Here is a 25,957-nt window from a genome sequence, read left to right as displayed (position 1 = left end):
CTGATGATAACCACTTGCTAAATCAAGTGTAGTGAAGTAGAGGCTCTTACCAAGTTTGTCCAGTAAGTCAGTAATATTAGGAAGTGGATAACGGTCGTCAACAGTCACGTCATTAAGCCTTCGATAATCAACTACCATACGCCATTTAACTAATCCGGAAGCATCGCGCTTCTTCGGAACTAAATGAACTGGAGCATTCCACGGGGAATGTGATTCTCGTATTACATTGTCTTGAAGTAATTTTTCGACTTGTCTATTAATTTCATCTGCTTGCGCAGGAGCCTGTCTATACGGTCTAACAAAAATCGGGTCTTCGTTTTTGGTATTAATTTTATGTTTAACTTCGTTTGTAAAACTTAATGGGATTTGTTCGCAATAAAATATGTCCCTATATTCGTGACATAGGGCGAATATCTTATTACGCTCTATTTCGCTAGTGTGGTCAAGTCTCAGCTTTGATAAATTATTTTTGAGTAATTCGTCATCTTCGTTGTCGTTGTGTTTGTCGTTATGTACAAAGTTACAATCGGAAGGGTCTGATGTTTGAAGAGGTTCGTTAATTTTCAGAGTCATGGGTGATTCTACGCTATTCTGGATTATTGTTGTCGCATAGCCATTATTACAGTTAACTAGTGCTGAGGGCATTCTTACTCCGGGTTTAAATTCTTTAAAGTCGATTACTGCAACACCTGAGTGAAGGTCGGTAGGAATTTTTACCTTCTGTTCACATCGGGGTGGCAAGTGGATAATATAATCTAAGTTATTATTAATGATGGGGATGTCTGTGTTCCTGGTTCTCAGTAGCAAATGTTTCAGGTCAATTATTGCGTCTATTTTTTTTAGTAGGTCATTACCAATAAGTCCGTCATAGCGTTCGTCTACGTCATACAAATGAAATTTGTGGTCGTCAGGGGTATTTAACGTTGGAAAAAGCGGAATTTCTATAACTTCGTCATGTTGACTGGATGCATGGGTGCTTATAACTTTAAAGGGTTCATATTTTATAAAATTCGGAAAATATTGATAGGCAATTCGGGGGCTGATGAATGATCGCGTGCTCCCAGTATCAATCATAAATTTGGAATTAATTTCAGGAATATAAATGTGTGGCAATTTCAGATTTGGATCGCAATTTAATTCTATGATTTCTCCTTTGTAGAGGCTTCCGTTTGAAAATTTTCTTCATCAGACGGAGGCACATTAATGTCTTCAGTATCGTCAGTGGGTATATAAATATCATTCTCATCGTATTCGTAATTCGTATAGTCGTAAGGATTATAGTCATAGTAATAATTGTCATATAGTAAATTGTCATTATGTATGTCAGTTTCATTCAGTCTAAAACCTTGCTGAGTTATTTGCGGTCGAGGGGGTGCCGTCCTCATGGAAACGTCAGTAGACTCAAAGCGGTTATTTTGAGGAGGTCCTTGACCGAAATGCTGTGGCTTCATACCAAAAGTTTGAGGGGGCCTATAACCAAGTTGTGGGTTTTGATTAAATGTAGGCCTATAACCAAATTGTGGATTTTGATTTAATGTTGGTCTATAACCAAATTGTGGATTTTGATTTAATGTTGGTCTATAACCAAATTGTGGATTTTGATGGAATGAAGGCCTATACCCGAACTGTGGGTTTTTATTAAACGGTGGCTTATAACCAAATTGTGGATTTTTATTAAACGGTTGTTGGGGTGTGAATTTAAAACCAAATTTTTGAGGTACATTTGGTGTCCCAAAATTAAATCTTTGTTGAGGATTTTGTAAAAATTGGGGCACCGTTGTATTATTATGGGTACGATTGCGCGACTGATATTGTTCGTGAAAATTAACTTCTTCTAACACAACTTCTAGAGCCTGTTCTAATGTATTAGGCGATTTTAGTCTAACAATTCGCACCATGTTTTCGGGCAAATTATACAAGAAAACGTTCAGGGCTGTATGATTATAAATCGCAATTTTCGCGCGTTTAATTATGTAAAACGTAAATATTCTGCTCTTCATGCCCTCTAAATTTATTAATTATATATTCACATTTTCGAAAGAATAAATTCAAAATTCTTTTGTCTCCACCAAAAAGAGGAATAAGCTTTAACATATCACTCGGAATTGTTATTACGTTTACGCTTTCCATGTTAAATAAGTACAGAGTAATTAAAGTTCTGAAGTCTTTAACCAATTACAATAATTTCGAATTATAAAAATCACACACACAAAAATCAATTAAAAACACGATATAATAAAAAGTCTTAAAATATAGCACAATAAAAAAAATATATAAGTTATTAATTACTATAAAAATTAAAACTTGAAATAAGGTATAAAATCACATATAAAATATAAAAATCATTAATTGAATTACGATCGATTTTGAGATCAATTAAATCAATTAATATTAATATTTCTTTATGCAAAAATCATTTAATTTTCTAATTTAAAACTTTTAATTAAGTTACACTCTATAGTTAATTAGTCTGTGCAGAGTTTTATGCAAGACAATTCTTAGAATTAAATACGATATTTCTTACGTATAACTAACTAATTACTGATTTAATAGAATTTCATATTAAAACCAGATCCGTTATAATGCGAGACGTTCAATCCCAAAATAACAGTTAAAAATAGTTAAAAGTCAAAATTACACTCTCGTGAAAAGGATATAGGAATATATCAGAAAGGATGGCAAAAAGTTTTACTCACCAACCGATCGTCGATCCCATGTCCTCGTCGTGGTCGTTTAACAAATTTATTATTCGGTTCTTTCAGGATAGCACGGCCTTTATAGCAATGTTCTAGGGCTAATTTTGAAGACCTCTAGACATGCAGACCTTATATGGCTATCCTACCGGCTGCGCCAGTTAAACTTTGCGGGAGCGATTTGACTTTTTTAAAAAAATAAAATAAAATTAAAATTAAACTTATTTAATTATTACTTAACTATAACAAGTGGACGATTTGGAGTCACAAATGTTAATGCCAGAATTACATGCAATGATACAATCGATACCTTATTGCGAAATAAATGTTTTTCAATAACTGCAACGCTTATGCTAAATTGCAAGAACTCTCCGGTGGTCTTGCTGAGGCCAGCGGAAGGCTATTGCTCAACCTAATACAGAGGGTTGGGGTGGATGCGTAACTAGGTCGATTTGTGTAATAATGTCCTATAATATTTATTTATTTATTTATTTACAATCTGCACGCGAGCAATGTCGCAGGCATAAATTAGTAGGTAAGTATCTATATAAAATTCTCGTGGTACAGTGTTAGTTACACTCAGAAACGCCTGGACCGATTTTTATGAAATTTTATGTGGATATTCTATAGATCTGAGATAAATGACTGCAAGACCTGTTGAATCAGCTAGAGCATCTATAAAATAGCAGTATAAGTTCTTTCAAGGTTACCTGGATGATATTGCTTTTAGCAATTAGCCTTTACACTCACCATATTTCTTCATTTATTCTATATGTTCTTCAAACGGGTTTGTCGAGTGTTTTATATAAAATATATAGGAAATTCAATAAAACATCAAAAAAACTTTACATTGTTTTTATTTTAATATATGGAATAATCATTAACCCCATGTATATGACGTCCTATCACCAAATCGCGTTGTTTCCTACACACTATCTGTCTCGTTCTAGCTAGAGCACTGGCGTATCTCTCTCTCGCTCGCACACTATTACAATCCATCATTTTTATCACGATTTACAATCTAATTGAATTTGTTAGTTTGTATCTAAATATGGCAATAATTTTAAACTAAACACTATTTACGTATTATATTATATTATTTTTCTTACATAAAGCTGCACATTTATTAAATGACGAACAAAATTCGATCCAATTTTGTTTTGATTAAACAAAAATATACATAAAGTATAGACAAAAATATTATATATACCTACATATTAATTATTATGTCACCAAAGTCTAGCTAAACCAAGAGACAGACATTCAAACATTGAGCGTTTACCAACCAGCACTAATATTATTAACATTCCACCAAGATTTACTGTTTTACAACTAAAAGTTGTTTCTAAGCGAAATAATTTAAGCACTCATACGGTTTGAGACGAACGTCGTTTCAGAACCGACTATCTATAAGTTTCTAAACGATATTTTACATTTGGATCACAATTCACAATACATAATAATTAACCTTTGCTAGCTCTGACATTAAAAAAAAAAACTCAATTTGGCAGTATATCATCTTAATAGCCTTTAATATTTGTTATCTGTTACACTTTTCAAAATGGCGCCAAACGACGTCCGTCCAAAAACGTCAACACACACGCGTAATACATTCTACGGCGAAATACGAAAAAAAAATAAACAAAATTTTGCATATTTATATTATATTTGGATTTAACTTTAACTAAATTCTATATACACAATAATCGAATATTGAAAACATAATAAATACAAAAGCATCGAACGCAAAACGTTTTTACAAGCGCAACTATTAAATAAGGAAGGAGGATTTTCAAAATTTACATATAATTATATACTTACAAGCGAGAAAACAATATTGTTCACAAACTCGCTTCCGTTCAGGAATCAAAATGTTATTAATCTAGCACATTGCCCTACGCAAAAATTATTTATACCGAGCCATGTTTAAATTGACCGACATTTGTATTACATTGTAAATGTCGCAGGCATATTGTGTAATTACGCCGTTTATAAACGGACCGCGCCGTTTATAAACTGCGTCGTCCATTTGAACACACTGGAAATTTTATAGTATGACGAGAATTCGTAATTATAATTTTTCGTAGTTAGGTTAGATTAGTTTTATTTTAAAACTACTAATAATGTGTCGGCTCGAAATTGGCTTATTGGCACTTATAGTAGAGCCAATTTAATAGGCAACATTTGACGTCTATCAATTTTATCTTCATAGGGTGGTAACCTGCTTAAAAACATCGATTAAAGTGAATTAATCGATACGGACTTGAAACATTTGTCAATCGAACTTGAAACACATGTCAATAATTTATGATAATTTTTATTCCCAAGTAATCAATGCATTCGATTCTAGATGTCAGATTTCGATTTTTAGAGTAACGTCTCTGGTATTTAAAAAGAAAAAAGGTTTATTGACACAAAATTGTAGCGACGTCAGTTCTTTAAATCAGAAATTGTTCATTATGTTTAGAATGGTTTATCAGTAAAATCAAGTCCTAAAATTACTTCTATCGGTCATTATTATTATAAATATGTAATCGTAATTGAAAAAAGTTAAACAAATGTGCAGTTCTAACAAAACGAAATATCATGTTATTCTATGTCGTGGTTACTAGGTTACGTTGTTGAATTTTGTTGAACTGTCAAATGTTGCCTATTAAAATGGCTCTACAATAGTACATTTGGAATAAGTGAATTCTCTACGAAATGTTAAGTGTGTTTAAACGAACCATGTCGTTTATAAACGTTATTATAATCGTAAAGACGTCGTTCATAAGCGTAATTGTATAATTTGCCTACGACATATTTAGCGAGTGACATGAGTTTAAACTATCGATGATCGATATAGGACGAATCTTATTACACAAGATTATAACTTTTAAATACATAAATTAAACTCTCTCAATATTGATCATCGAATATTTAAACATTTAACCCACTCTCAGCTTTAGCTTACGGTCACAACGATCGACCAAATTAAAAATAAAAATTACGCGTAAGCCAAGCTTATTTAAAAATGCATGTAATACAATATGTGTCAATAGATACAAGGCTCTATCACATGGCTCTACGTACAACGAAATAACACCAGCCATAATACGCGTAGAACTTATAATTACATAACACTGGACATCGGAATCGTTTTCTCAATATCGATTGGACCATTCATAAATCGATTCTCTACATTACTGGCAGCATCAGATTTGAGTGCGTAATCGATAAAATCGATACCAAAAATCGATTCTATTCGAATAAACTGTGTTCGAACGAGAAAGCTAAGATGCGACTGACTTAACTTAAGGAAAGAATGCTATTCAACATTTTGTATAAACTTAGGCATTACTTAACAATATAACTTATAGTATGTATATTGCGTGGGTATTTTACATAGTCAATAATTAGAAATTAAAACTAATTTTAGGTCTTTAGTTAAGGTCGTGAACATTTATATCCGTGTAAATTAGTCATTTTAATAGCCAGCTGCGATTCACTGGAAAATTGTCATTAAAACACGATTTTCTGATTATATTTTCTTCTAGATATGATTGTATGAGTATTTACTTCTTCAAGTATTTGTCACATGACGTCACCCAGTAGATCGCAGCTTTACAAAACGTCTTAAACAAAAACTATACGAAAAAAAATGTGTGCGTGTACTAGTGTACACACGTAAGAAGTGAAACTTCTTTATGACCTTATTTTACAAAAAATAATTTACTATATGCAACTTTACAAAAATACGTCGAATAACGCGTGGTAGGGATAAGAAAAAGATGGCGCGTAACGGAAAAATGTCACGCGTAACGAAAAAATGTTGCACTTAATTTTTTTCCAACTCCGATAAAGAAGTTTCACTTCAAATACCTTTTTTCATGTTCTTTAGATTATATTTAAAGTAGTTTCAGCACAGCTTGTGTAAACACCTGTATTATATTGCACATGTTTTCAAAAAGCTTCACAGCGTGTAAAATTCAAGTTATTTTTATTCATTACAATTTGCCAAAGTTTCAAGTGCGTCACAAAAACATAATTAATTAGTGAAAATAACAGTCTGTTAATTAACAATTATAATAAGAATGGGATAATTTATTATAGGGTTAATTATAAAAGGAAGCATTTGAAATAGGGAAGTATATTTTAGTCTTCGTATTACGTCACCCAACATGAGTTTTCACGTTGAGGTGACATGAGTTGTATAACTCATGTGCCATGAGCCAAGCTCATAATATTAACTCATACGCACCGACGTTTTAGGTTACACTATTTTTGGAAGCTTGTTAATAATAAAATGACTTGTAAATAATTTGATATATTAAGTATATAATTTTTTTTATATGGCGTTTACGTAATTTACGGATTCAACGATTACATTAATTAATATTATTTATACTTTTAAATACGTTTAGAATTAATCTCTTGGTACGGGTTACAACTATTTAAAGATATTCAGTTGGTGTTATAGTTAATCATAGAAAACAATAGAAAACGACGGGGCAGTCGACTAGTTTAATTTTAGTCTTTCAAATAATTATCCATCAAAATAAACTTCGTCACAATCACGAAAACATCATCAATTAGAAAATATTCTAAATCGCAATTTGCAAAATATTCAATTCGCTAATCTCTATAATATTCAACAATTGCTAATTATCAAAAATTTGTCTTAAAGAGATAATTTTTTTAATTGTGTTTATAACTTTGAGCGTTCAGTTTTCGAATGGCAAATTAATTTTTAAAAATTGAAACGTTCTAATCGCGATGATATTATCAAAAGAATTGTCTATAATTCATTCTCTATGATTCGTTCACTCTACGATTTCTAGCGTTTAAAAAACTTTCACTAACTTTTTAATTTATTAGTACCTAGAAGCTATTTTCGACAAAATAGCAAGCCTAGTGAGACGCCAACATTTCAAAATGGCGTCATTATTTACTGAAGGCAATTTTCAAACCAACGTACTATACTTATTCGTACTCGTACGAAAAATTCACCAATTTCAACGATATTTTGTATGTATCTATAGTTTTATTTAAACTAAGTACAATAAATAATATTTTCAAATAAATAAGGATTCTTATGGAGTAAGGAGGTTTTAAAAATACCCACAATTTACTTAATCTCTGGTTAACTTAAGCTGATAAACAAATGCAGATTTACTACAAAAATGGTCCTGTTGTTTAGGAAAAGAAATAAATTGGAAGCACAGTGTCGTCAATAATCAATTGATTTTAAATAGATAATTAATTTGTGTTAGCTTACAAGTGATGGAATTTTATTAACTAGTAGTTCTTAATTATATTGTAAGCGGTGTCATTATATTTGGCAAATCAGCCTTACAACACAACCATCTCTAAACAAAATGGCTGACCAAACATTTTTGTAGTAAACCTGTTACAATTTAAATATGGCCAACGACGGTATTGAAGTTCGACTGTATTTCGAAGTGAAACTTCTTTAGGCGCGTTGAGAGTAAAATTTCAAGGTCGCGTTATGGAAATACGGTCACGTCATGGAGTAAGGCGACGATTTTATTATCTTTGAATCTTGCCAAAGAAGTTTCACTTCTGACACGTTTGCTCGTCACACACGCTCTTTTTTTACATAGCAACATTACATTTTAAAAAAACAACAAGCAACGTTCGCTCAATGTATGTATATGGCAGTACTGAAACGTTTTGACGTTTCTCACGTCAATGTCAACGTCAAACCATCGCCGCCATGTTGGAATCAATTTGACATACAGAACTGTCACTTATACCACTTATACATTAAATTTCAATGAATAAATATTGTATTGAGCTGTTAGAGTAACACAAAACGAAACCATTCGGGCACAACGTTACAATTACAATTATTCAACGAAACGGCTATAGCACGGGAAGAGAATCGTCAACGAAATTGACGTCAAAACATTATTATTGCCATAAAACATTCGCAGCGATGTGGAACGTCGAGTTCGAGGCGCGCGTGACTTTGACTCCGGCGATCGTAAGCGTATATCATTAATTAGGGAATCCGATCGAATATCGCAAAAATCGTTCTACCGTCGATCCTTTTAGCGATAACAAGAACCGTACAGTCTCTGAACCAACCGACCGACACACGTGACAGTGTAACAAACGAAAAAACAAGTGACGTACGAATCGACATCGAAACAAGCGACGCACGAATCGACATCGAAACAAGCGACGACCGAATCGACTTCGAAACGCGCGACGCACGAAACGAACCGACAAACATTTGTACTGTCAACACTCTCACCTATCCACCGTGACGTCACGCGGTCGGTCCCGCGGCGGTATATAAGCGGCGGCGTGGTGGGGCGCGGCTCAGTCTTGCGGCAGCAGGCGCGCGAGGCGGTCGAGCCGCGCCAGCCGCGCGAGCCGCCACAGCGCGGCGCACACGCGCGCCCACACCGCGCGGAGCGCGCGCGAGCGACGGAACAGGAAGCGCCACGCGAGCAGCGCCAGCGTCACCTGCACCAGCGTGTGCACTATGTGCAGCCTGGAAGGAGTTCATCAGTATATATGAAAAGCAAGACGAAATAGAGCAGAAAGAAAAGAAAAAAAAATGTGTGCGTGTACTAGTGAACACACGTAAGAAGAGAAACTTCTTTATGACCTTATTTTTCAAAAAATAATTTACTTTGTGCAACTTTACAGAAATACGTCGAATCACGCGTGGTAGGGATAAGAAAAAGATGGCGCGTAACGGAAAAATGTCACGCGTAACGAAAAAATTGTTACACTAAATTTTTTTCCAACCCCGATAAAGAAGTTTCACTTCAATAATGTTACGTTTTGTATAAATAAAGTAATTATGTAACTACCCATTTTATTAACATAATTTTGCAAACAAATTGAAGAATCGATTAAATAAATAAAAAAGAATATTCGTATTTTAATTAACTACCCACACACATTTTCACACTACTAGTTACTACGCACATATTATATCTCTCTCCATTCACACGCACTCTCACACATAGCTACTTCCAAACACACACACCTCTCCAATACGCACACACGTACACTATACTACCCACTCCCCCCTCCCCATACTTACCTTCTCAAAACACGCCTACTCTTCGGCAACGTCTCGGGACTTTCTTTAAACAAGAAGCACCGTATTCCCAGAACGTAGGACTCGATATACTTGTCCCAATCTATGGCACTGACATCGAAGTCGAACGCACTCACACACCCCTCCCTTATACACACACGAATACGCTCACCCAAACACACTTCCCCCCCTTTCTCCCCTATTTCCCCGCCTTTTTTCCCATACCTACCTTCTCAAAACACGCCTACTCTTCGGCAACGTCTCGGGACTTTCTTTAAACAAGAAGCACCGTATCCCGAGCACGTAGGACTCGATATACTTGTCCCAATCTATGGCGCTGACATCGAAGTCGAACGATTCTCGATCGCGCGGTGCGAGCGAAGCGCATAACTCCCGCACGTTGCCGTCCGCGAACGCCCATTGGCGGGTCGTGAAGTATTCGAGACAGGCTGAGGCTTTTTCCAGCTTGTTTTGCACGCGAATCATGCTGAAATTGGGGAATTAATCATAAGATAGATGACAAGAATGTGTACAGATTCAACGCACACAGAAATATTTCAATTTGATTACAAATTATTACAATATACAATTTTTTATTCTATTATTATTGTGTCATTAAGGAAGGTGGACCCCAAAATACAGGCTGTCCTTGTTTGGGGTCCAAATGTTTGTACCTAACCCACAAATTGTTCAATTAATGATTTTTATTATTTTATTACATATTTATTTATTCATGTAGAAGTATAAGGCTACTAAAACAATTTGTACATGCCAAGTTACTGGGCAACCTGTATTTAGGAGAAACAGCTTGCCTCTAAGATAAATTTACAATATGCCTCGTAACTAGTACTTAATTATAAATTAAAATTGGTTACATGGTAAAAATAATGTGTATAAATACAGGGTGACTGGTAATTCGACGTGATCCTTCAAAGGGGTTATACAACTCAATAACCATCCATTTTTGACCCCTGATTAACCGGACTTAATTTGTTGCAAATGACCTCTAGTATAAGTTATAACCCCTTTGAAGGATCACGTCGAATTACCAGTCATCCTGTATATATATGTGCAGTGTATTTGTATGTGTTGTGTACATATATGTCTGTGTGTCTGTGTCTGTGTATCTGTGTCTGTGTCTGTGTCTGTGTATCTGTGTCAGTGCGCACACTCACGTGGGCTTCCTGCCGGCGGCGGTGGCGAGCGCGTCGAGCGCGGCGGCGGGCGCGCGGTGCTGCAGCAGCGACAGTACCGAGTGCTTCAGCCGGTTGTGTGTCTGTGTGTCTGTGTCTGTGTATCTGTGTCAGTGCGCACACTCACGTGGGCTTCCTGCCGGCGGCGGTGGCGAGCGCGTCGAGCGCGGCGGCGGGCGCGCGGTGCTGCAGCAGCGACAGTACCGAGTGCTTCAGCCGGTTGTGTGTCTGTGTGTCTGTGTCTGTGTATCTGTGTCAGTGCGCACACTCACGTGGGCTTCCTGCCGGCGGCGGTGGCGAGCGCGTCGAGCGCGGCGGCGGGCGCGCGGTGCTGCAGCAGCGACAGTACCGAGTGCTTCAGCCGGTTGTGTGTCTGTGTGTCTGTGTCTGTGTATCTGTGTCAGTGCGCACACTCACGTGGGCTTCCTGCCGGCGGCGGTGGCGAGCGCGTCGAGCGCGGCGGCGGGCGCGCGGTGCTGCAGCAGCGACAGTACCGAGTGCTTCAGCCGGTTGTGTGTCTGTGTGTCTGTGTCTGTGTATCTGTGTCAGTGCGCACACTCACGTGGGCTTCCTGCCGGCGGCGGTGGCGAGCGCGTCGAGCGCGGCGGCGGGCGCGCGGTGCTGCAGCAGCGACAGTACCGAGTGCTTCAGCCGGTTGTGTGTCTGTGTGTCTGTGTCTGTGTATCTGTGTCAGTGCGCACACTCACGTGGGCTTCCTGCCGGCGGCGGTGGCGAGCGCGTCGAGCGCGGCGGCGGGCGCGCGGTGCTGCAGCAGCGACAGTACCGAGTGCTTCAGCCGGTTGTGTGTCTGTGTGTCTGTGTCTGTGTATCTGTGTCAGTGCGCACACTCACGTGGGCTTCCTGCCGGCGGCGGTGGCGAGCGCGTCGAGCGCGGCGGCGGGCGCGCGGTGCTGCAGCAGCGACAGTACCGAGTGCTTCAGCCGGTTGTGTGTCTGTGTGTCTGTGTCTGTGTATCTGTGTCAGTGCGCACACTCACGTGGGCTTCCTGCCGGCGGCGGTGGCGAGCGCGTCGAGCGCGGCGGCGGGCGCGCGGTGCTGCAGCAGCGACAGTACCGAGTGCTTCAGCCGGTTGTGTGTCTGTGTGTCTGTGTCTGTGTATCTGTGTCAGTGCGCACACTCACGTGGGCTTCCTGCCGGCGGCGGTGGCGAGCGCGTCGAGCGCGGCGGCGGGCGCGCGGTGCTGCAGCAGCGACAGTACCGAGTGCTTCAGCTGGTTGTGTGTCTGTGTGTCTGTGTCTGTGTATCTGTGTCAGTGCGCACACTCACGTGGGCTTCCTGCCGGCGGCGGTGGCGAGCGCGTCGAGCGCGGCGGCGGGCGCGCGGTGCTGCAGCAGCGACAGTACCGAGTGCTTCAGCCGGTTGTGTGTCTGTGTGTCTGTGTCTGTGTATCTGTGTCAGTGCGCACACTCACGTGGGCTTCCTGCCGGCGGCGGTGGCGAGCGCGTCGAGCGCGGCGGCGGGCGCGCGGTGCTGCAGCAGCGACAGTACCGAGTGCTTCAGCTGGTTGTGTGTCTGTGTGTCTGTGTCTGTGTATCTGTGTCAGTGCGCACACTCACGTGGGCTTCCTGCCGGCGGCGGTGGCGAGCGCGTCGAGCGCGGCGGCGGGCGCGCGGTGCTGCAGCAGCGACAGTACCGAGTGCTTCAGCCGGTTGTGTGTCTGTGTGTCTGTGTCTGTGTATCTGTGTCAGTGCGCACACTCACGTGGGCTTCCTGCCGGCGGCGGTGGCGAGCGCGTCGAGCGCGGCGGCGGGCGCGCGGTGCTGCAGCAGCGACAGTACCGAGTGCTTCAGCCGGTTGTGTGTCTGTGTGTCTGTGTCTGTGTATCTGTGTCAGTGCGCACACTCACGTGGGCTTCCTGCCGGCGGCGGTGGCGAGCGCGTCGAGCGCGGCGGCGGGCGCGCGGTGCTGCAGCAGCGACAGTACCGAGTGCTTCAGCCGGTTGTGTGTCTGTGTGTCTGTGTCTGTGTATCTGTGTCAGTGCGCACACTCACGTGGGCTTCCTGCCGGCGGCGGTGGCGAGCGCGTCGAGCGCGGCGGCGGGCGCGCGGTGCTGCAGCAGCGACAGTACCGAGTGCTTCAGCCGGTTGTGTGTCTGTGTGTCTGTGTCTGTGTATCTGTGTCAGTGCGCACACTCACGTGGGCTTCCTGCCGGCGGCGGTGGCGAGCGCGTCGAGCGCGGCGGCGGGCGCGCGGTGCTGCAGCAGCGACAGTACCGAGTGCTTCAGCCGGTTGTGTGTCTGTGTGTCTGTGTCTGTGTATCTGTGTCAGTGCGCACACTCACGTGGGCTTCCTGCCGGCGGCGGTGGCGAGCGCGTCGAGCGCGGCGGCGGGCGCGCGGTGCTGCAGCAGCGACAGTACCGAGTGCTTCAGCCGGTTGTGTGTCTGTGTGTCTGTGTCTGTGTATCTGTGTCAGTGCGCACACTCACGTGGGCTTCCTGCCGGCGGCGGTGGCGAGCGCGTCGAGCGCGGCGGCGGGCGCGCGGTGCTGCAGCAGCGACAGTACCGAGTGCTTCAGCCGGTTGTGTGTCTGTGTGTCTGTGTCTGTGTATCTGTGTCAGTGCGCACACTCACGTGGGCTTCCTGCCGGCGGCGGTGGCGAGCGCGTCGAGCGCGGCGGCGGGCGCGCGGTGCTGCAGCAGCGACAGTACCGAGTGCTTCAGCCGGTTGTGTGTCTGTGTGTCTGTGTCTGTGTATCTGTGTCAGTGCGCACACTCACGTGGGCTTCCTGCCGGCGGCGGTGGCGAGCGCGTCGAGCGCGGCGGCGGGCGCGCGGTGCTGCAGCAGCGACAGTACCGAGTGCTTCAGCTGGTTGTGTGTCTGTGTGTCTGTGTCTGTGTATCTGTGTCAGTGCGCACACTCACGTGGGCTTCCTGCCGGCGGCGGTGGCGAGCGCGTCGAGCGCGGCGGCGGGCGCGCGGTGCTGCAGCAGCGATAGTACTGAGTGCTTCAGCCGGTTGCTTGTTATGTCGCCGTCCGGGTACCAGAATAGGTCGCCTACACGTTAAATAATAAATAAATATTATAGGACATTATTACACAAATCGACCTAGTCCCACAGTAAGCTCAATTAAGGCTTGTGTTGTGGGTACTAGGCGACGATAAATATAACATTTAATAAATACGTATATAGATAATAACACCCAGACCCAAGAACAAATAATTGAGTTCATCACACAAATACAGGGTGTCCAGTGGCAGATTTCAATGTTTGAGGGCTTGTAAAAAAAGAAGTATTATTTCTAAACAAAATATTTTTATTAAAGTCAAAAGAAGACGAGTGCGCATTTTATCTCCTGAAAATTACATTTTCCAAATGCCGCCCTTCTACTCTCACACACTCCTCAATCTATTCCGCATGTTGAGAAAAACTTGTTTGCAAAGGGAACTGGGAATGCTGTTTATTTCAGCCCGGATATTTTCCTTCAGTTGTCTTATGGTTGTTGGATTTGATTGGTAAACCACAGTTTTTAGATAGCCCTACAAGAAAAAGTCACATGGACTTAGGTCTGGTGACCTGGGTGGCCACGGGATGGTGCCGTTTCGGGATATATGCTTTTCAGGAAATAACTGCCGCACTGAATTCATTGACACATTAGCAGTATGAGCCGTAGCAAATCTTGAATAATCTGAATTTAGTATGGATGGAGCTTAACCTTTTTTCACATAATGACCTGAAAAACGATTTAGGAATTCCCAATATCGACGAACATGTGCGAAGTGATAAACGAGGATTTTCAATTACAGAATTCATAACAAGTTTAATGTTTTCTATCGTGGATACTGATGGTGCTGGTCCCGACCTAGGGTTATTAATGACTGAACCTGTAGCCCTAAACCTTGCTAGCCACGACTGTATCAAATTTATCGAAGGTCCATCTCTTAAACGATGAATTTGATAATGGTTATTAAACCGATGGCGTGTTTTTGCCAGTGAAATCACCCGAAAAGTATGCCTCAATAGCATAAGCGCGATGCTCTCCGCTCCACTGCTCCATGGCGACTAAAAAATCCGCAGAACTCACGCGCTGAATGACACCCCCCGCGTCCCCCTCGCACGTCGCGTTTTAAAACTAGAAGCGTTCAAACATTGAAATCTGCTGCTGGACACCCTGTATTTGCCCTGAACGGAGATCGAACCCGGGACCGTCGGCTCAGTAGGCATTTCATTTACCACTGCGCCAACCACGTCGTCTAAATGATGTCATTGTAGAATTAATCCATTGAAAATTGAAATGTTACATTTTTTAGGCCTAACCTTGCGTTTTTTAGAGTAATTGTCAGTTGTAGACAATTTAATTTGCAACAAATAATGTTAACAATATTTTTTTATCAAATATATAGTTTGAGATATATCGTAAAAACCATATCAAACGCTATTTTCAAGAAATATATAGTTTGAGATATATCGTAAAAACCATATCAAACGCTATTTTCAAGATGGCGGCTGTGGGACAAGGGTGGCGACCCCACAAACTTGGTGATAGCTTCACACTAATACACATCAAAAAATAAAATTGCGTCCTATAAAAAATGCAACCCCAAATGTAACTTTTCAATGGACTAAATGGAATTTAGCTATTCAAACATAGACTTTGATTTTAACTTTCACTTCAATTTAACTTTTACCAGAAATGGTAGCGTGGTGGTTAAAAACACGTTGCAATCTTTAATTTTTACCCAGATTTAACTTTTACATCATCAGCGGGTCCCGTGTCATCCGGGTACCAGATGAAGAGATCGCCTATCGGTTAAACAAATCATTGTAGGATGGTGTTCAACTTTAACTTTGATTTTGGCTTTAATTTTGACTTTAACTTTTACCAGAAATGGTAGCGTGGCGGTTAAAAACACTTTATATCAACTTTAAATTTGATTTATACCCAGATTTTTACTTTTACATCATCTGCTAGTCCCTTGCCCGTCAGGGTACCAGAAATGGTAGCTTGGCCGTTAAAACGAGTCATAGATGGGTTGCATTCGACAATATCGGCTTCGACTTGAACTTTGACTTTAATTTAAACTTTCACTTTGACTTTGGCTTAAACATAAAATCAAACTTTGACTTCATCTTTTCGTTATATTACTACCATGGCTACGAACATGCATAAAAGGATGCAATTTTTTGCGTGGTCAAAAGAAAATAAAATTTTTGCACGTAATTGATAGGTTTTTTAAGATCAAACTGAGTTTTTTAAATGATTTGTATTTCCAGGTTCACGTATCACTTATCAGTTATCAGATTAAGACTTTTAGCGTTATATGTTATAAATTATTATTTATAAATCGATGGAATTACTTTTATTAAAAATATTTTACCATTAAAAAACTAAAACCGTAACAGAAGCTAGGTTTTTGCTCAACCCAGGCAAACTACTGCAATAAAACAAAAAAAAAACAAAAATCACTCACTGAAGGGATGTTTTCTCATATATTTGAAGCAGGTCCGTACAAAATGACTCCACGTGATCGGATTCTGTTGGCCCGTGCAACAGTTGTAAACTACTACGCCTTCACCGCTGGAAAATACATGAAAATAAATATAGGTTATTTTTATGACCAAAATACTGTTTGAAATGATATATTATTTCAAAAATAATATGTACAATAAAGCTACATGTCAAAAATCAAAACGAGGCCGGGTTGAATAAGTAATATATTGACCACAATAAGAATATACTTTGATTCTACATCACAAAGGCTTAAATAAAGTGAGGGTACTTGAGTCGAACACTAAATGAATCGTCTGAACATATTTTTTACACTTGAATGGGCTAAGAAAGTTTTCAGCGTGCTCACAGTCCAAATAAATGGATAATTTGATAGACACATGCTATTGAACCCATATCCCCCCCCTACCCCCACTCACCGCTTCAAATGCGTCCGCCACGCGCACACAATCATCAGATTGATCACAGTGTCCACCGGCACGAGGTCCGCGACACGCGACCCCGAGCCGAGCATGGTGCGGAACAGCCCTTTGCCCACGGCGGCGATGATGCCGTTGGGGCCGTTCCAGTTGTCCACCCAGCCCTTGACGGGCTCCTTGAGGGAGGATAGCACTGGAAACAATGTTTAGAATACTGTTAATAATATAACAAATAAAAAGACGTGTGTCACTCGGGGACTGCCGCGGTAAAGCTATTGCATGCTATGCCTTTAAGCCACACCTCCGCGCCCGTCCCCGTGGGGAGCGTGAGGTTTTTTCGTTACGGAATTTCTCGATTCGGTCCCCGCGCTCAAGGCCCGCGATAGAAGCTATGCAATAGCTTAATTAATAATTTATTCATTTATTCAAGCAATCAGGACTCATTTTTTGTAAGTAAAAATTATAAATAAATTAAAAATTATTTTAGTAAAAATAATACAATATGACTACAGCTAGGAATCCACTCCATGACTACAATACTATCAATGAAGCAGACAGTTTACATTAATTGTGTATAAATATATATATTTATATTTTAACGGAGTTTAAACGCGATTTATTCATTACTAGCAGTGCTTCGCGGATTCATCCGCGTGGCTTCGCTGCTGTTGGTCTTAGCGTAATAATATATAGCCTATAGCCTTCCTCGATAAATGGGCTATCTAACACCGAAAATTTTTTTCAAATCGGACCAGTAGTTCTCGAGATTAGCGCGTTCAAACAAACAAACAAACTTTGTAGTGATTTAGTAGTGTTATTTGGGTTAAAATAGTGTTTATTTATGCATTTTTACATGACTTATCCGTTAATAAAGTATTTGTAGTCAATATGTACCGTTGTTTAATTTAATTTCCCGACAAAAACAAAATGTTACAGACTTTTAAGTTTTGACTTTATATGTATTTACGCAAACTAATAAATGTACATACAATGTAAATTTAATCAAAGACTACTAAAATACATATTATTATATTTAACTACCAAGATTATCATTTTATTTGGTTTTGATGATATTCTAAACTTTAAGTTTACTTTAACTTGACTTTAACTTTACATTTTAATTTTTACTCTTACTCTTAATATATCTTTCACTTTACACTTTAACCTCACAACTTATCCCTCCACTTACACTTTACACTTACACTTACACTTTACACTTACTACTCACCAATAGACGGCCTCACGATCGCCACAGGCAGGTTACCGCACTCGCGTATCAACATGTCTTCCGCTAACGCTTTCGTGAACGTGTATGTGTTCGGTCTGTCACCTGGAAGTGTAGAAGAAAATTGTTTTATTTTTATTGCATATTTTTTTTTTATTTCATTTTTTCCTTGCGTCATGCAGGTATAAGTCTTTTAATGAAATTAATTTAGATTGAATGTTGAAGGAGCATGCGCATGCCCCTTCAACGGTAATTTCTTTTTCGTACAATTAATCCATACTAATATTATAAATGCGAAACTAACTCTGTCTGTCTGTCTGTTACTCAATCACGCCTTAACTACTGAACCAATTTGCATGAAATTTGGTATAGAGATATTTTGATACCCGAGAAAGGACATAGGCCACTTTTTATTGCGAAATATGTGCCATGGGCGAAGCCGGGGCGGACCGCTAGTATAAATAATACGTATTTATTTATTTATTTATTTAAGTAACACCACATCATACATTATATAAAGTTTTATAAAAATACATATTGAACATATTATCTATAATATATGACAATTACGGTGTACATAAATTGAGCTATGACAAAACTTTTACACTAACATCTAAAACATGGTTTAAAAAAAAGTCACATGAAACATGATGCGTTGTTTTAAAATATTGAAGCAGATTAAAAATAATAGTAAGATAAAAAAAAAGATAAAATAAGACACTATTTCTTAATACTGTGGGTAGATACGTAAATAATTGAAAACAATTCTTTTAAATTGGGATAGCTGGCTACCGAATACATCAAGGCCCGTGATGGTACTGTTAAGTTTGTTGTATTCCTTAAGAATTCGAATGAGAGGAGCCTGTGCACCCAAATTAGTTTTGACAAGAGGAATATGGAAGATTCTGTTTATTCGTGTCCTTGGAAATGAATGAGGTACTTGAATATCTTCGATTATGTAAAGATATCATGTTGAATTTGTTAAGACGCTGTTCGTATGGCTGTCTATGAGAGAAACCACTACTTATAAACGCTAGGTGCCTTGTAAAGGTTCTTTGAATACTCTCAATGCGTTGTGAGTGAACTGTATAAAATGGATTCCATATAAGGCTACCATATTCGAGATGACTGCGCACTAAGGCGTTATACAAAATTGTTTTAGTTTTTACACCAAAGCAACCCGTGTTTCGCTTGAGAAATCCTAACATCTGGGCAGCTTTAGTGACTGATTTGTTTATTTGAGAAATAAATGTTAACTTTTTATCGATGGTCAAACCGAGATCGCGAATTTCGCTAACTTCTTTTAAAGGTGCGCCGTCAAGCTCGTACATGGCAGCAAGTGGTTTTTTCTTCCTGGTATACCTTATATGAAAACACTTAGATGCATTGAGAGACATTTACAAGACACCACTCTTTAATTTTATTGAGATCGTTTTGAACAAGAATGGTGTCAGAAGGTGAGTTTACAGTTCGTCGTCGTCGTCAGTATCGTTCACGAATATGAGAAAAAGCAGGGGTCCTAGGTGAGAGCCCTGAGAGACACCGGTTTGCGCAACGTATGATGATACAAAATTTGTATATGTATACAAAATTTCAGCTCAATTAACCGATTGAAGTGAATCAAAGTTACTTGCTACATTTCAATTTAGTCATCGAGTACAGACAAAAATGCTCATAAAATAAAAACTACTGGGCCTATCCGCAAAAAAATTAAAAATTTTATGGGACCAATTCGACACCATCCCGCATCGAACAAAAAAAGAATCACGTAAATCGGTTCAGAAACCTCGGAGTAATCGGTGTACATACATTAAAAAAAATATATATACCGGCCGAATTGATAACCTCCTCCTTTTTTTGAAGTCGGTTAAAAACTCTAATCGCACGGTGAGCTTAATTTTCATAAAAAGCTCTAATCGCACGGAAAGCTTAATTTTCACAAAAAGCTCTAATCGCACGGAAAGCTTAATATTCACAAAAAGCTCTATTCGCACGGAGAGCTTAATTTTCACAAAAAGCTCTAATCACACGGAAAGCTTAATTTTCACAAGAAGCTCTAATCACACAGAGCTTAATTTTCACAAGAAGCTCTAATCACACGGAGAGCTTAATTTTCATTAAAAGCTCTAATCGCACGGAGAACTTAATTTTCACAAAAAAGCTCTAATCGCACGGAAAGCTTAATATTCACAAAAAGCTCTAATCGCAAGGAGAGCTTAATTTTCGCAAAAAGCTCTAATCGCACGGAGAGCTTAATTTTCATAAAAAGATCTATTCGCACGGAAAGATTAATTTTCACAAAAAGCTCTAATCGCACGGAGAGCTTAATTTTCACAAAAAGCTCTAATCGCAAGGAGAGCTTAATTTTCATTAAAGGCTCTAATGGCACGGAGAGCTTAATTTTCATTAAAGGCTCTAATCGCACGGAGAGCTTAATTTTCATTAAAGGCTCTAATGGCACGGAGAGCTTAATTTTCATTAAAGGCTCTAATCGCACGGAGAGCTTAATTTTCACAAAAAAGCTCTAATCGCACGGAAAGCTTAATATTCACAAAAAGCTCTAATCGCACGGAGAGCTTAATTTTCGCAAAAAGCTCTAATCGCACGGAGAGCTTAATTTTCATAAAAAGATCTATTCGCACGGAAAGCTTAATTTTCACAAAAAGCTCTAATCGCACGGAGAGCTTAATTTTCACAAAAAGCTCTAATCGCATGGAGAGCTTAATTTTCACAAAAAGCTCAATTCGCACGGAAAGCTAAATTTTCACAAAAAAGCTCTAATCGCACGGAGAGCTTAATTTTCACAAAAAACTAATCGCACGGAAAGCTTAATTTTCACAAAAAGCTCTAATTGCACGGAGAGCTTAATTTTCACAAAAAGCTCTAATCGCATGGAGAGCTTAATTTTCACTAAAAGCTCAATTCGCACGGAGAGCTTAATTTTCACAAAAAGCTCTCATCGCACGGAGAGCTTAATTTTCACAAAAAGCTCTAATCGCATGGAGAGCTTAATTTTCACAAGAAGCTCTAATCACACAGAGCTTAATTTTCACAAGAAGCTCTAATCGCACGGAGAGCTTAATTTTCACATAAAGCTCTAATCGCACGGAGAGCTTAATTTTCACAAAAAGCTCTAATCGCACGGAGAGCTTAATTTTAACAAAAATCTCTAATCGCACGGAGAGCTTAATTTTCATTAAAGGCTCTAATCGCACGGAGAGCTTAATTTTCATAAAAAGCTCTAATCGCACGGAAAGCTTAATATTCACTAATAAAAATAACTGCGTTAAAAACAACCGACTTCAAAAACGGAAAAGTAAGAAATAAAAAAGATTTGACATTATTATTTACTACATATTATTTATATGTGCTATTTATTAAAAAGGTTTGATGTCGGTGCACGGGCTTAATACTAAGTGCTTAATGTTCGGCACCAACTTTATTTAATAAATAGCACATCCATACTAATATGTATTATAAATGCGAAAGTAACTCTGTCTGTCTGTCTGTTACTCAATCACGCCTTAACTACTGAACCAATTTGCATGAAATTTGGTATAGAGATATTTTGATACCTGAGAAAGGACATAAGCCACTTTTTATTGCGAAATATGTACCACAGGCGAAGCCGGGGCGGACCGCTAGTTTTAATATAAGTAATCGGTGGTAAGGATAAAAAAATAAGTAATGACGATTCGAAAGTGCTTCTAAAAGAAGCCCAATTGAGTAAATAAATGTTTGAGTTTGAGTTTCTGTAGCTGTTTCTATAGGTATCTGTATTAGTTTCTATACCTGTATCAGTCAATATCTGTGTCTATTTGCGTCTCATACTGTTTATTGTGTTTCTCTGTAACATCTGTGTGTGTATGTGTGTGTGTGTGTATGTGTGTATGTATGTCTGTGACTCACCAACAAGATCCGGCGTGATCCTATCAACAAGCTCATCGGGTAACGTCTGTACCAACGTGACCACGTGTTCCGGGTGAGCGGGGGGAGGGTACACCATCTCCTCGACGGACTCCTTTTCGCAGTTGCAGTATGCTGTCGATACGTGGACTAACGCCTGTGGGGAGGAATGAGAGGGTATACATTTTTTTTTTTTTTTTTTTTTTTTTTATGTCAGAGCAAGCAAAGGGGCAGGTGGGCCACCTGATGGTAAGTGATCACCACCGCCCATAAACACTTGCAACACTAAGTGTTGCAGGTGCTTTGCCGGCCTTTTAAGGACAAATAAGCTCTTTTCTTGAAGGCCCCAATGTCGTAGTTGTTCGGAAACACCGCAGGTGGCAAATTGTTCCACAGTTTCACCGTACGCGGAAGGAAGTTGCGGGTGAAGCGGACAGTGGTGGAGCGCCAACCATCCAGATGGTGCGGATGGAACAGATTTTTACGGCGTGTGGTCCGGTGGTGGAACTGTGCGGCTGGTAGTAGATGGAACAATTCCTCAGAGCACTCCCCATAGTAGATTCTGTACAGTATACAGAGAGACGCAACGTCTCTTCGCACTGACAGAGGATCGAGCCTATCGGAAAGCCTACGGTCATCGACAATTCGAGCTGCTCGACGTTGGATGCGGTCAAGAGGAAGGAGTTGGTACTGTGGAGCTCCGGCCCAGAGATGAGAACAGTACTCCATATGCGGTCGCACCTGAGCCTTGTACAGCTGAAGTCGGTGGGCCGGCTTGAAGTACTGTCTCGATCTACTGAGCACACCAAGCTTTTTCGAGGCTAATTTAGCCTTCGCTTCCAAATGACTGCGGAATTGAACGTCACTCGAGATTTCAACTCCGAGGATTCCGATTTTCGGCGATATACTAAGGGGAGTACTCTTAAACCGAGGTTCTACGACAAATGGGGTCTTTTTAGCGGTGAACGCGCAAACCTGTGTCTTTTGGGGATTGAACTCGACAAGATTAAGTTCGCCCCAATCCGAGACTTCTTGAAGAGAAGACTCGACTTCAGACACAAGTTTGTTTCGGCTCTCATTAAGGCTTTCCTTTGAAGTGTTTGCACGGCCGGGATAAAGAGCATCCCCCGTACTGTCGTCCGCATAGCAATGAATGTTGCTGATTTGTAACAAATCATTGATATGCAGAAGAAACAGTGTAGGAGATAGCACGCAGCCTTGTGGGACACCAGCATTCACATGAAGAGGCTTAGAGCAAGAACCGTCGATAACGACCTTAATGCTCCTCTCTTCCAGGAAGCTGGCAACCCAATCGCATAACTTCGCAGGAAGTCCGAAAGATGGTAATTTCGCTAGAAGTGCCCTGTGCCAGACCCGATCGAAGGCTTTCGCTACATCCAAACTTACAGCCAATGCCTCCCCTTTACTCTCAACCGCCTCCGCCCATCTGTGAGTGAGGTACACCAAAAGATCACCAGTCGAGCGACCACTACGGAAACCGTATTGCCGGTCGCTTAACAGCTGGTTCTCCTCCAGGTACCTCATGAGCTGGCAGTTAATAATGGATTCCATTATTTTGGAGAGTAAAGAAGTGATGGCGATCGGTCTGTAGTTAGACGGATTTGAGCGATCGCCTTTTTTAGGGATTGGGTGGACAAGAGCAGTCTTCCACGAATTCGGAACAATGCCTTTGGCGTAAGAGAGCCGAAAAAGACGCGTTACAACCGGTGCCAACTCAGGAGCACATGTCCTAAGCACAATAGGGGAGACTCCATCCGGCCCTGTCGACTTATGGATGTCAAGGGAAAAGAGAGCATTTCGAACGGCACGTTGTGTGAAACGTATATCCGCCATTGAATGGTTGCACCGCGGGATGGTCGGCGGTGTCTTTCCCCTGTCATCAAGAGTCGAGTTCCTAGCAAAGAGAGCGCCCAAGAGTTCGGCTTTCTCTTTAGCGGAATGGGCCAGAGAGTCTTCGTCCTTGTGCAAAGGTGGAAAGGATGAACGACAGAAGTTACCTTGGATGGCCTTGGCGAGGGACCAAAACGCCCGTGTTCCCGAAGGAAGTCGCGTTAGTCTATCGCCAAGTGCACCAATGCACATAAATAAATAAATAAATATTATAGGTCATTATTACACAAATCGACCTAGTCCCACAGTAAGCTCAATTAAGGCTTGTGTTATGGGTACTAGGCGACGATAAATATAATATTTAATAAATACATATTGTATAGATAATAACACCCAGACCCAAGAACAAATAATTGAGTTCATCACACAAATAATTTGCCCTGACCGGGGATCGAACCCGGGACCGTCGGCTCAGTAGGCAGTTACTTTACCTGTTACTACTGCGCCAACCGCGTCGTCGAATAAAGAAACGAACGTCAAAATAACGAGATCCTTGATAACAACGGTAAATTAAAATCTTATAATAATCCCTACTAATATACTAATATTATAAATGCGAAAGTAACTCTGTCTGTCTGTCTGTCTGTTACGCTTTCCCGGTTAAACCTCTCAACCGATTTTGATGAAATTTGGCATAGACAATCTTTAGACCCTGAGAAAGAACATAGGCTACCTTTTATCAAAACACCACGCGGGCGAAGCCGCAGGCGGAAGCTAGTTAAACATATATGTAACATATGTTAAGCTCAAAGACCGATAGTTTTTTTCTCTATGAGTCTAAGGGCCGGAGCAGATATGAGGAGCGCAGCGCATTCAAAATCAAATATGGAACAACAATTTATTCCCGAGGAGCATCGAAGTATCACATGAAATAGGTAGCACGCTGCGCTTTTGAATATTATTTTAATGAGGACAATGTCTATAATAATTTGACAATGAAAAATGCGCTCCGCCATATCTTCGCCGGCCCTTAGACTCGATTTTGACCCACTTTAAACGGATAGATTTAATTCAAACTTTGTACACTTATCAAGGATCGGTGACTATACAATAATTTTAGGAGGTTTAAGCGTATTTTTTAAACAGTTAAACTATTAATTAATATTTAGTTTTTATATAGCATTCAAATGATTTATGACAAATGAGAAAATTTTCCCTGACATGACAAAAGACTCAATTTCAGATCCTGCCCCATTATATAAATATTTTTAAGCTATTGCATAGCTTCTATCGCGGGCCTTGAGCGCGGGGACCGAATCCAGAAATTCCGTAACGAAAAACCTCACGCTCCCCACGGGGACGGGCGCGGAAGTGTGGCTTGAAGGCATAGCATGCAATAGCTTTACCGCGGCAGTCTCCGAGTGACACACGTCCTTTTGACGTGACAACGTCTTATAATTCGATAGAGCCGGCTGCACGCACGAAAAAACATGACTCATGCGGCGTTACCTCGCTCTGAGGCGTTCCATGTAAGGCTTGAAGTGCAAGCGAGAGCGCGGAACGAGCGACAAAGAAGCACAATCGGACGTTGTCACGTTCAACTATCGTCAGTAAACCGACTTTACAGACAACCAATTTTTTTTGTTTGTTTGTTCGTTTGTTTCCCCGACTCACCTCCAGCGCCAGCATGCGGTGGCACAGCTGCACGAGCTGCTGCGTGCCGAGCATGTTGATGGTGACCGACAGTTTTAGCTTCTCGTCGAACTTCACTGTGGCTGCCGAGTGGAATACTACGGACACCTGCAAATTATGAATCACACAGTTTTTTTTTTATTTTTTATTTTATTTATTAGACACACCAATAATGACTCAATTAATACAATTTACAGAAGTACATTAATAATTATTTCATAAACTGAATTGGCCATAAAGCAGGCGTATATGTTATAGGCAAACTCCGAAGCTCCGGCGCTCCTAGGTTGGACTGGTCAATCCTCAGGTCAGACTGAATGACTTAGTCAAAGCCCAAACAAATGTAAATTTTCGGCCTTTGACTAAACAATTTTCGTCAAATCTGGGAGAGACTAATTTGGTCAGGCAAACGTCAAAACACAATTTTATTAAATCGGGGTTTGACGAGTC

General features: G+C 40.5%; 1 protein-coding gene and 1 long non-coding RNA gene across 2 annotated transcripts in view; both read right to left on the bottom strand.

Moving 5' to 3' along the window:
• Nucleotides 1-3,534: 3,534 nt before the first annotated feature.
• LOC149475536 (uncharacterized) lies at nucleotides 3,535-9,070 on the bottom strand. Its single transcript, XR_016318079.1, has 2 exons — nucleotides 5,362-9,070; nucleotides 3,535-4,846 (listed from the first exon to the last, which is right to left on the bottom strand). It is a non-coding gene; the product is annotated as an uncharacterized LOC149475536 (long non-coding RNA).
• Nucleotide 9,071: 1 nt separating this feature from the next.
• Nucleotides 9,072-25,957, bottom strand: part of LOC149475533 (putative fatty acyl-CoA reductase CG5065) — a gene marked incomplete at its 3' end in the record, with an annotated part of 59,854 nt that continues 42,968 nt past the window's right edge. The window contains exons 5-12 of the mRNA XM_089713225.1: nucleotides 25,490-25,615; nucleotides 21,968-22,121; nucleotides 18,062-18,163; nucleotides 16,834-17,026; nucleotides 16,377-16,483; nucleotides 13,829-13,961; nucleotides 9,983-10,240; nucleotides 9,072-9,195 (exon numbers count right to left, since the gene is read on the bottom strand). Of these exons, the coding sequence (XP_089569351.1) occupies nucleotides 9,072-9,195; nucleotides 9,983-10,240; nucleotides 13,829-13,961; nucleotides 16,377-16,483; nucleotides 16,834-17,026; nucleotides 18,062-18,163; nucleotides 21,968-22,121; nucleotides 25,490-25,615 (1,197 nt within the window). The remainder of the gene's footprint in view (nucleotides 9,196-9,982; nucleotides 10,241-13,828; nucleotides 13,962-16,376; nucleotides 16,484-16,833; nucleotides 17,027-18,061; nucleotides 18,164-21,967; nucleotides 22,122-25,489; nucleotides 25,616-25,957) is intronic.

The sequence above is a fragment of the Colias philodice genome, chromosome 30 (assembly GCF_061535455.1).
Source record: "Colias philodice isolate Cphi_HAF_F1 chromosome 30, ilColPhil1 Martin Lab GWU primary, whole genome shotgun sequence".
NCBI lineage: Eukaryota > Metazoa > Arthropoda > Insecta > Lepidoptera > Pieridae > Colias > Colias philodice.
This window is presented reverse-complemented; position numbering and strand designations above follow the sequence as displayed.